The 12,580-nt window shown below is 37.0% G+C and overlaps 1 protein-coding gene across 1 annotated transcript; it reads right to left on the reverse strand.

Moving 5' to 3' along the window:
- Nucleotides 1–4,221: 4,221 nt before the first annotated feature.
- On the reverse strand, nt 4,222–12,380 carry LOC113281502 (DNA-directed RNA polymerases IV and V subunit 2-like). Its single transcript, XM_026530272.1, has 8 exons — nt 12,215–12,380; nt 11,512–12,098; nt 10,180–10,392; nt 8,227–9,122; nt 7,479–7,773; nt 6,034–6,984; nt 5,057–5,328; nt 4,222–4,958 (listed from the first exon to the last, which is right to left on the reverse strand). The coding sequence occupies exons 1-8, from the start codon at nt 12,237–12,239 to the stop codon at nt 4,454–4,456; spliced, it is 3,744 nt and encodes a 1,247-aa protein (XP_026386057.1). The 5' UTR covers nt 12,240–12,380; the 3' UTR covers nt 4,222–4,453.
- Nucleotides 12,381–12,580: the final 200 nt, after the last annotated feature.

Below are 12,580 nucleotides of genomic sequence, written 5' to 3' on the forward strand. Positions count from 1 at the left end.
CTCCTAGATGAAACCTAGGCCATGTTGATGGCTACCAGAATGATGACGGATAAACAACAAGCCAAATTATGCTTCGAAACAGGCTTTGATAACCTTTCCTGATTCATAAAAAATTATGTGGAACCTCCTTGGTATATATCACGTATGATATCAGAAATCGAGCAAAGAATAAGACGTATTTCAATTGTTGCAATAGAACACAACTACATGGAAAGCAACCATGCGGTAGGCGGATTAGCAAACCATGCCACAGACAGAAACCAGTTGGGAACTTTCTTAACGACTTCATGTGACTATATAGTTCCAACTTTTTTAAACAATATTGTTTTAAATGATTCGATGAGTACGATTTACCCACATGTAATTCCTAGTTTTAAATGGCTCAATGGGTACGACTTACCCGCATGTAATTCCTACTTAGTGCTATAAAATTTTCTTTATGCTTCAGTTAAAAATAAAACAATAATATGATAATGATTAGGGAAAAAGGTTAATTTTAATCTTTTGAAAATTTTTAAATAAACAAGGAGCTGACTTATATTCTTAATCTTCGCCGAACCAAACCTTGGCCAAATAGACGAAAAATGATTATTCCCAAACTTGAGCCATTAACATTTCGGGATGATTAGAGGATGAAAACTCACTCGCTGAAAAAACTCCTTACAATAACTTTTTACTCGTGCAAAGATATCAAAAAATTAGTAAGACAACAAAATACAAGATCTGCTTTTAAATAAGAAAGAATGCGAGAGATCTATGAGAAATTCTGTCCACACAAAACGATTTCAAATCGCGCACATTGCTACTCACATGTTGTTTGCTGAAGATTCCATGTTATTCTCTAAAGATACTACGAAGATTTTTTAAATTATAAAAGATTATTTGCACAAGTATCGCTTAGCTTCTGGGAAAGAAATAAATTTTGATAAATCTGGCATTTTATTTAGTAAAAAATTGTCAGACCTTTTGATGAACCAACTGTCTGGCATTTTGGACATTCATACCCATGACCTAGGTGAGAAGTATCTTGGCACTACTATTGCCTCTCATGCTTCAAAAATTTAAACTCATAAGATATTCTCCAATCTGTGGATGCTAGAATTTCTACTTGGTTCCATAGACTTCTTTCCAGGGCGCTAGAACTATCCTGGTTAAACATAGCTATTCCCTTATATCATATGGGGGATTTTCTTATCCCAAAGTATAGTTGTAGGAAAATGGATTCCCATATTTGCAAGTTTTAGTGGGCGGAAACTTTAGATCCTAAGGATAGGAAATTATATTTACTTGGATGGGATATCTTATGTTCCCCTAAGTCTGAAGGTGGTCTAGGTCTAAGGAATCCTGAATTTAATGACTTAGTCATGTTATCTAGAAAATCTTGCAAGATTATTAATAATCCTGACTATTTGCTTGGTATTATTCTTAAATCTAAATACTTTCCTAAAACTGGCAATTATTCTTGGACCTGGAGGTATCTGCATAAAATGAAAGAGTTTGTCAGACCTTTTATCTCTTGGATTGCTGGAGATGGTCAATTTATTGACCCATGGTGTGTAAGTGGATACTGAATCTGAGGTCTGCTACCCCTAACCCTCTAGTTCCTGCAAATCCTAGGTCGGGTTGACCCTAGCTTGCCCCGTTGACAGCAGATCGCATTTCTTATTTACTTTTCACATCACCTTCACTTTCCTTTTCTTACCGTGTTCTTCATCTAAATTTTTTTCTTCTTTTATTGTTGGACTTCTTCGTTTAAATAAAAACAAAACAATTCAACATCACAACTCAAAATCATTCAAGATCTTAGTCCCTGCCACTTTTTCTCTCTTCCAAGATCTTGATGGATATGTATTGCAGATATGATAATGAATCAAGATCTTGATGGATATTTTAATTTTGATTTGGTCTTTCGGTTTTATTCATATGAGTTTGATACTTTTATAATATGTATGTGAATGATTATGGATATGTTCATGAATTTTATTTGATTAATATGTTAATTGTATATATATGGTTGTAAAAACAAAATTCCTTTTAGATCTAATCTAGACTATTGTGTAAATCTTAGTGTTATTGTCTTACTTATTAATCATATTAAATATTCAAAAGAGTAAATTAGATGAAATACCCTTGTATGATTTAGGGAAACCAGCGTTAAACTTTCCCTAAAATAACAAAAATAACTAATCCTAATAAAACGACGGGTTGGCGGGTAACCCGCGGCTTAACCCTATCCCGACTTGTTTTCTAGGGTCAAATATAACAATCCTAACCCGGCCCATTTATCCAACAAGCCAAGTCGGGTTGGGGTCAACCCGCAAGCCGTGTCAAAAATTGACAGCTCTATAATAGAACTTGGAATGTTAGTAAACCAAATACCCATTTTGATAATTTCTGTTAAGAATATTATTATCATTCCCTTAAGCCATTTGTGCACTCCTGATAGGAGGGCTTGGGAGCAATCAAAGAATGGCAGGTTTTCTTCAAAATCTGTCTGCTTGGGACTAAGAGGGTCTAGACCCTTCCCTTGTAGGAATATTTGGAAGTGCATTTGGAAAATAAGAGTTCCTCACCATATTCAATTGTTTTTATGGAAAGCTAGTATGAATGCCCTACCTGCTAGAATTGTTCTCAACATAAGAATGCCTATGGCTACCGTGAGTTTTCCTAGGTGTTCTGACTATCATGAATCCATTGTGCGTGCTCTTGTGCTTTGTCCTTTGCTAGTCATGTTTGATTCTTGAGTTCTCTATATGTGAATGCTTATGTTTTATGGATAAGTCTTTTATTGATTGGCTCATGTTTTGGTTAGTGGATCCCAGTTCTAGACTTTCTGATGAATGTTAATGTTTTTTTGCTACTATCCTTATGTCTATTTGGAGTAGTATGAACAACCTAGTTTTTATAATGACAACAAAGAACAACATATTGTTGTTGTGAGGGACTGATGGTGCCTTTGATGACCTTTTTATGGACAATGGTGAAGGGCATGTGATGAGGGACTACTCAACAAAAGTCTTCTTTTGTGATGCAATGGTATTTGATGTACACTCTGTTGTTGAAGCTGAAGCTAGGGCCATATGAGATGTACTCAAAAAAAGTTGTAGAAAAGAACTTCACTCATATCAACGTTGAGAGTGATGCAAAAGCTTTGATCGACCAATTTTCTGCTGGCGATTCGCATCAAATTTTTGAGTTTGAATCGTATAAAAAGATATTTGACCAGTCAAATTCTTATATGTAAAATACCTGAAAAACTAAAACGCACTGGCGATTCACTTCAAATTTTTAAGTTTGAATCGTGTAAAATACCTAAAAAACTAAACCTCTCAAAAAGATTCTCCTCCCGCTCTCACGTCTGTGCGTGCCTAGCTTCAACCGTTGTGTTGTGACTCGTTTTTGTGATACTTACAAGATGATAATTTATTTATAGATTTTCTAATTATATAAGTTTACATTTCCTTCATATTTCATTGAATATTGCATAAATAATTTTGCTATACACATTTTTATTTTATATTTATAATGCATAGATAGCGATTTAATAATCAAGCATGAATCTTATATTCATGATTCAGTGTACAATTCAATTTTTAAAATTGAAAAATGATTCGTTCCGCAATTTACGATTTCATAACCTTGGCATATCTTTTTTCTTCTTGGTCATTCTTTTTTTCTCTTCTTTTTTCTCCTCTCAGTTAACTGCTTGTATTTTTACTTTCCAACCTCACCTGTGTATGCTTTAACTCATTAGGCGAAAGTAAATTCATCTTGTGTATGCTTTAACTCATTAGGCGAAAGTAAACTCATCTTTCCAACCTCACCTGTGTATGCTTTAACTCATTAGGCGAAAGTAAACGCATCTTGTGTATGCTTTAACTCATTGGGCGAAAGTAAACTCATCTGTATTGGCTTGCACCTCCAATCTGGCTTAGGCCGATTATTGCCGAGGATCATTAGCCTTCATCTTGTGTATGCTTTAACTCATTGGGAGAAAGTAAACTCATCTGTACTGGCTTGCACCTCCAATCTGGCTGATTATTGCGGAGGATCATTAGCCTATTGTTGCGGAAGATCATTAGCCTTTTCGAAAGCAGTCGTTCATTAAAAAAAAATAAAAAAAATAAAAATAAATAAAAAATCCCACATATAGCCATTGCCATGTTTTTTCTCGTGTACGTAATAAGTGAGCAGGAGGTACCAAAGCGAGTACATAAAAACTACAAAAGAGAAGTTAATATAGAGTCTTCTATTACCAGAACAGAGTTTAGCGTATTACATATATCAACATCGCATAACCGAATTTCTACTGCTAAGTCAACATTTTCAGAAATCCATACATACAAATCCACAAAATATGCCAAGGAACAGAGGAAAGGCCTTCACTCGAACTCAACAATACTCGGTGCCAAACTTGACACATATTCCCATGCTAAAAAGCTCTCACTCGAACTCAACAATACTCGGTGCCAAACTTGACACATATTCCCATGCTAAAAAGCTCTTGACAAAGTAATTTAGCTCCATATGGTAGGCTCACCTTCACTATATTTTCTGCAGAGTCACAAAAGCGACAATAAGCACCCCTGAGCTTAGAATTACCCCCTTGAACAGATCGCTGTATCACATTCGCAATGTTGTCACATTTGTTGCAGACATGCATCTGTGAGAAATCACTAAGTGTGAAAAGACGTTCATGCAGGTTAGCAGAAGCACCATGGGCGAGAAGGCAATCTCTCTCCATCTCCCCAAACTTCACCCCACCAAAACGCTTCCTATCTGCTACAGGTTGACGAGTGAGAGGATGCACGGGACCCGTGTTCCTATATTTCACTTTATCTTCTGCCATGTGATTCAACCTCTGGTAAAATGTGGGCCCCATGAAGATCAAAGAACGCATCATTTCTCCGCTTTGGCCATTATAGACTCTCTCACTTCCCCATCTTGAAAACCCAGCCCTGCAACATGAAAATAAAAACACTTGTAAAGCAAGCAGACTGAATCATGCCGATAAATATATTCTTAACAAGTAAGATTGAGAGGACCAGGATATTACCTGTGCAACTGATTTGTTATCTCATCGATAGAAGGAGTAGTGAAAGGGGTAGCATATCTAACTGAACCTCCACAAGCAATTCCTTTTCCTAAAGCTGCCTCAAGTAGCTGGCCAGGAGTTTGTCGAGTAGGAAAAGCATGTGGGTTGATCACAATATCTGGAACTATCCCTTGATGTGTGAATGGAAAATTCTCCTGAGATTCTAACAGACCAACCACTCCCTTTTGACCATGCATACTAGAGAACTTATCTCCAAGAATTGGTGATCGGATCTGCACTCAACAATTCAGTTTCAACAAATGCAGTTGGAAAATGATCCGACATAGCTACACAAGACTAAACTTGCAGGACACAAAGCACCAAACCCAGCAAGATAGGATTCATAAACTAGAAAGGAACTTTTTTCATGTCCTCCACAAACCTGAATTGAACACCTAAAGACAATCAAAAGATCTAGCATACACGATTGAGTATTTATTAAGTTGTGTTGCTACTAATGGCTCCAGGAGTCATAAATACCATATGCTTCTCAATATGGTTCAAAAAAAAATCCAGTGTAGTGGCCATCACTATCCTTGTAAGTTTACTTTCAATTTTACAGTGCTTGACTAACAAAATGAAAACAGAACACGACAATGACGAAAATACACATCCACAGTCTACAGCCTAACCAAATCATATATCAACCACCGTTAGGTCGAAAGAAATACAGAAAAGGTTGGATTAAAGACAATTTCAGGAGCAGCAGATGATAAATCAAGATCTAGCAGCAGATATTACCCCAACTCAACTGAAAATGAGAAGAGCTACTTAATATACTTAATCCCATTGTATGTGAATTTGTAAAAGGCAGGTAGGGCGCAAACAGGTAGTATTTAATTACCTCAAACTGTGATTGACAAGGAATCCTATTACTTGTAGTGTGAATAAAATCATAGTTCTCCAAAAACTAGCCAATATGAGAGAGAGGGATTCACCTGACGCAGAGAAACAACAGCAAAGTTCTGCCCCTCGTCATTCGCAGTCAACACTACTTTTTGTACTTTCCCTTTCTCCGTATGCTTCAACTTGATGCTATGATCTGTCCCAGATTCTGCACACCTACCTATGACAATATCTCCAGTTTGAAGGTTTGCACCAATGTACGGAAACCCATCATCGTCCAAGCTGTCAACACGTCCAATTTTGCTTTGCGATTTACCAAAATCAACTCTATCCTTTACTTTTAGCCTTTTCGCCTCGAATAACTCCATGTTGTCAACTTCAGCTTTGTAACTCCTAACGTGCTCTGTTCGAAACATTCCACGCTCTAAAGAAGCTCGATTCATCACCAAAGAATCTTCTTGGTTGTAACCATGATGAACATTTACTGCCACAATAGCATTCTGTCCATTAAAATACTCTGGCTTGGCGAGAACCCCATTTTGACCCTGAGGAAATGCTGGAAGTCCGAGACAATCTGAGATCATGGTCCTGAAAAGTGGTCTCTGTGGATAATAAAGCTGCTGTGACAGTGTGTCAACTCTAATATTGGGGTTTGTTGTCGAGTACCCAAGTGCCTGCTGGGAGTGCTTCTCAGATTGATAAAGGACTCTCCTAGCATGGTCATGGTTTGCAAACGGAATGATGCCACAGCTTAAACCCAACAGGAATGAAAGGTCAAGCTCACAGTGCGTATAATTTATAGGCGGCTGTTCTTTTTCTCCCAGAAAGAGATATTTGATGCCCCATGCGGTTTGGCAGTCCTCTTCTTCTTCGACCCCTATCAGTTCTACAATTCCTTCATCCAGAAGAGATTGGAAATTGTAACCCCCTTTCACCAATTTGATCTTCTTTATATTCTCAACAATGAGAAGTGGTCTAAGGATTCTCCCAGCATCAGAAAATATACGAACTTCTCCATGCTTCCGATCCCATTTAATTTCCACCTGAAGGCGAAACCACATGTGAAAAGAACGTTAAAAATAATAAATAAAATGAGCTGATTCATGACCAATGTGAACTGAGAATTCCTGTTGCTTGTACAAAATAAAATTGTGAACTGATAACTCATATAAGCATCACATTCCAGCGTACACTTAAATGACAACTGACAACCACCCAGCAAAGGACGGAGCCTTAGTCTGTGACTCCGAGAATCGGATAGGAGCAAACAAGTGCCTGCTGCCTGATATAAGATATTCATGCCAGCATACACATATCCAGATAATCATAGACAACAAAAGTTACAATGCGATTAAATTAAGAATTGTTCAAATTGGTCTCTATTTGCTTTGACCAGTAAAGTTAAGTTTTATTTAAGAAGGTAAAACGTAAGATTTTAAACAGCAACATGGGAAACCAAACTCTTCATCTCTGATGACCACACAAAATAAAAAACAGTGCCTATTTCCTGAAACCAGTCGGAGATTTGATAGAGTACCTGTGGTGGGATTCTCTTGCTGCGACGACTGTGTTTTAGATCTGTCACAAATGAAAGCGGATCATCACACACTCCAACCCAGTTTCCATTCACAAAGACTTTATCCTTTCCTTTCCATGAGGCAGAAAATGCGTCATCTACAAGCTTCTCCATTCCACAATCAAAAAGCTTATCATTCAATGGCTCCATCAGATTTGTGGAGACAAGTCCAGTGATCGCCATATTCTTTACAAGCCCACATTTTTCCCCATCCGGAGTAGAAAGAAAACACAACTTTCCCCAGTGAGAAGGATTTCTGCAGTCAGTAAGATGGTTAATTTTAGATTACACATTATTTTGCACCTCAACTAAATAACTATACAGAAAGATATGGGGCACTACACATTATCATCCTCTATTGGTGATTACTAAAGTAAGACAATGTAATAACCAACATAAAGTAAGACTACGTAATATAACCAAACATACATAGATCCTCAAAACCTCAAATTACTAATCATGACGTTCACCTAATTATGCTATGAATTCATCTATCTATCTCAGGCTTCAGAATACACAAGAACTTATGGTAGAAGAAGCTAAAGGCGAGAACTTGTTAAATATTTGGCATATCAGCAACTAAAAACGAGATATAAACCAGATACCACAAAAGTATGCATCACAGAAGACTTTCAGAAAGACCACAATATATATTAGTAGCATAATACTTTCTTAAAATACAGAAACGGCTAGGCAAATTTTGACTTACGGGAATCTGGCATCTCCTCCCTTCCCCACATATCCGACCTGCTGACGTGTTTTTCTCAAATCAGATGTCATTTGCAGCGGATTTAAGCGTCTAAGGTTCGCAACAACACCAGCAATTTTTTCGCTTTTCTTAAATGGATGGGTCCAATGCCCAGTAGAAAAAGCTCTGCTGAGACCATTTGTGATGATCGAAGCATCAAGATAATAATCAATTGGCTTCATAGGACGGTCTCCATACAAATCTTTCTGCATATCTCTGGCCATCTTCCTCTTCGCATGATTGATATGTGCTCGCATCTCTCTTTCAAGTAACTCACCAGCTAAACCTAACCTTTTGTTACGAAAATCATCCCTATTTTCACATTTCCTTCTCCCCGTGTAACATAAAAAAAGATATTTTACCATATAACCAAGGAATACAGCCTTCTGTTTTGGGCCATTTAGATGAGGAAATAAATATTTATCGATGACCTCCTCAATCTCCTCTACAGGTGGAAATTTTGTGTTTTTAATCTGCTCATCCATATACTTGAGGGCTTCACGCTCTTTACTGAAAGCTTGACATGCCTTTTCAGCATTATTGATAGTGGCAAGGAGAATGTTTACGGTGCGAGCGTCGCTAATATCAACCTCAATCGTATCCACAATTTCTTTATCACTGGACATTCCAAGTGCAAAAAAGACAATCCAAAGAGGAATCTTGCAACTCATGAAGTGCATGGTAAGGACTTTCCCGCCATGAAAATATTGGTCCTCGCCAGTTGGTGCATCATCTATTTCAATTTTAACCCTTCGCCTCTTATTCACTTCAGAGTCAGATCTATATTGAACCAGCCAGGTTGGACTTTGATAAACCCATAGTCTATTCAAGCATAATTGTTCTTGAGCGATAAATGCCTGCAATATACCCATTAAAGAAATTGCATAAGTCAATATGGAAATAGGTTTGATGCATTAGGTCTATTAACTTCTAAGAATAAAGATCACATAATAGTTCACAAGCCTCTTCAACATTTAAGGAAGTAATCACAAACATCACAAGATTTAGAAGCAACAACAGAGGGTAGGCATCAACATTTAACACCCCAAAGAATCATTTAAATCATCTTGAACTGAAACAACATTGCCTATTTGGTTACCATGTTCTACGATAGACAAATATTTAAAGTTTTATTGCATTCAGAGGACCCAGAATTGACCTGAAAAAGTAATATGTTACAGTCGGATAAAGGGAGAAAAATATATCTGAAGATCCAGTTTAGGAGTCAGGACCACTACCCTGATTCATAAAAGGTTACATGTACTAAATTTTCTTGGAATCTTGTGGAAGAACTGTGATACATGATGAATGCCAACACTTTATGAACTTGTGGTACACTGACGAACAGTGTAAACTGAGAAGAAAAAAAGGGACAACTAAATGAACAGGGATTTCATGAAGCGGCAACCTTAATATGCTAGCATACAATCAAACTGGACACGTAACTTTCTTCAAAAAATTCCTTGGGGACTAAGTAACAGGATACAAGAACTAAAAGAAATCATGAAGGTATATACTAAACAAAGTTTAGTTTATCAACTGCATTCTCAGTTTCCTTGATAAGAGGAAAAAAAAAAGCACTTGTCTATTTTCGGACATGTTATATCACTACCAGGATTCAGGCTTTGTAATCTACAGTTTACACAACAAAAAGTGTTAGAGAGACAGAGAGAGTACTGCACATCTAAACTAGATTACTGTTCATGTTCAGCAACTGAAAAGCCATGAAAGGCATACAAATGCGCCTTTTATAGACAAATCAGGTACCAACAACTTAGTGAGAAAACGTGAAACAGCGTTACATAAAGCCCAGAATCATTTGTATGAATAAAGATCCACTTACGTATTCTTGGTAAAGTGCGATATATCAGAGGAACATCATATGGTAGATAAACAGCATAATTACAAATTTACCTTTTCTGCACCCTTGACCACAAAATAACCTCCCTGATCGAAATCACAATCATTTTTGTCGAGGCCATTCAACCAACACATATTAGACTTCACCATCACCGGAATTCTACCAATTACAACATCCCTTTCGTCTTCACTGATGACTTGTTTTTGAACAGAATGTTCTTTACCGGATTTGAATTTATCAGTCTTCATAAGATTCTGCGTGTAAACCTGATGACAAATAGTATATCTAAATATCAGACAACCAATTTAAAACGACTGTGAAACAAGAAACAACGTGCTGACAGTAGAACATCAAGAGAATATAAGCATTCCCCGGTAGGACCAGGAATGCAATTTGATCTTCCAAACAAATGTCCACGAGGAAGTTAATTTATTAATTGATAAAACTGATCTTTGGCTTGTCCATCCACATCGCCCAAAATGGCAAATGTGCCATATGGCTTTGTTTAACAAGATAACACGTCAGCCAAGTAATGGTAGTCAAAAATCATATCTCCCACACCTGCTTATAGAGTAAGAGCACTAAAACATCTTGCAATTCAATGTCAAAAATTAAAAAAAAATAAAAAATCATATGATGTAATTCTTCATAGAATGGAAAAGTATGCCTAGCAAAAGTAATTGCAAGATTTAGATTAACATGATTAGGTGGAGAGATGCCTTGAGTACCGGAGGTCTCCCACCTGCGGTACATATAATAAATATATACTTTCCAATCTGCTGCAGGTTGTATATTTTTCACAACAGATAAAATAATTTTGCAAACAGACAGATTATTTAACAACTCAAAGAAAACCTGCGGTTAACTCTAATTCCACCAGTATGTGATGAAATAATAGAAGCAACCAAAGGCTAATCCCACCCTGAAATACTTTCTCAAACCCACCTATTACAGATACCCTCTTGGATCGTTCGTAACAATATTTGCATTTAGCTCCAACAACATCTAATTTACATTCCCAGGCTATGGCAAGCACACTTTAAACACTACTTAGATCTAAGAAACCAGTAGACATATAAATCAACTAGCCATGACTCATTAGCAGTAAGCCCATCAACTACAACACCTATACTGACGAAAGCCTGTATTTATTTGCATGTGCTACTGCGAAAGCAATTCAACATTCAAATCTAACAGAAGTAGTTATTCGTTCAACATTCAGCATATTCGAGTAATTTGATATACTCCATCTCTATCTTCATTCAACATTCATCATGCATGGCTAAGATAGGCATCTCGTAAACTCATTTACCAATCACCAGACCCAACATCAGATTCTACACAAATACCTTTTTCACAAAATGAAACAGTATGTATAGAAATACCTCCAGTTTAACGGAAACTTTCATTCTGGCCGAGTAAGTCATATTCTGAAGCCGTGCATGTCTAGGAAACAACTTCAAATACTTCTCCTTGTTATCATCTTTACTAAACTTCTCCCCGGTCCAAAACATGGGTTTATCCAACATCACTTTCCCGAAGGAAACATTAGCATATTTCCATTCCCCTTCACCCTTTTTTGATGGATCAAACCCAGGTTCAACAGTTATCATGGGAATAGAATCAAACAGCTTCTGGATGCCATGCTCCACGAACTGATTGTACGACTCGATCTGATGATTAATCAGACCATATTCTTCGAAAAAAGATACAGAAATATCTTTACAAAACTTATTCAAAAACTCTTCACTCAAGTTAATTGGCTCTTGATCAGTGAATGTAGAAGTAGATGCTTTTTCCGAAACGCTTCCACCGTTAGATGTTTTGAAAGAAGAGAATACATCTACTTTTGTTGGTGAATGAAATAATGAACTTAGATCTACTTCCATTTCATCAACATTTGCTGGTTGTACTTGAGCTTCTTCGTTATCATCATCACTACTCCATAAAACTTCAACCATTGCTGTCAAATCTGCAAGGGAAAAAAAGGTATTAAAAACCTATCATAAACCCTAGAGAAAAACACACAAAATTGAAGCCATGGAAAAGCCCTAAACCCTTGAAAATGAAGCGAGGAGAGCAATGTACCTTTTGATTTTTCTTCGTCTGCCATTGTTTGCTTAGGCAAACCCTAAACTTGGAAACCCTAATTTTGAAGAATTTGGGAAATCTGTAGTGGGAGTAAATAGACTGATCAAGAAGAGTACTATTACTGTCTGTCTACTGAAGGAGAGTGGACAGAGCAGATCGAAAATGAAGACTGAGAAGAGGAATCTCTGAAAAGGTATAGGTAGTTTAAGACGAAATTATCCTCAACGAATTGTGGAAATGACGCGGTGTGATTTGGATTGTTGTTGTGCCATCTGTAATGCGTGTTGGGGTCTCTGTAAGGGTTTGGTACGACAACATTGAATCCCGTACAAGACCAGGAAACAACAATTTTGTGTCCGAGTT

The sequence above is a fragment of the Papaver somniferum genome, chromosome 5, assembly GCF_003573695.1.
Source record: "Papaver somniferum cultivar HN1 chromosome 5, ASM357369v1, whole genome shotgun sequence".
Taxonomy (NCBI): domain Eukaryota; kingdom Viridiplantae; phylum Streptophyta; class Magnoliopsida; order Ranunculales; family Papaveraceae; genus Papaver; species Papaver somniferum.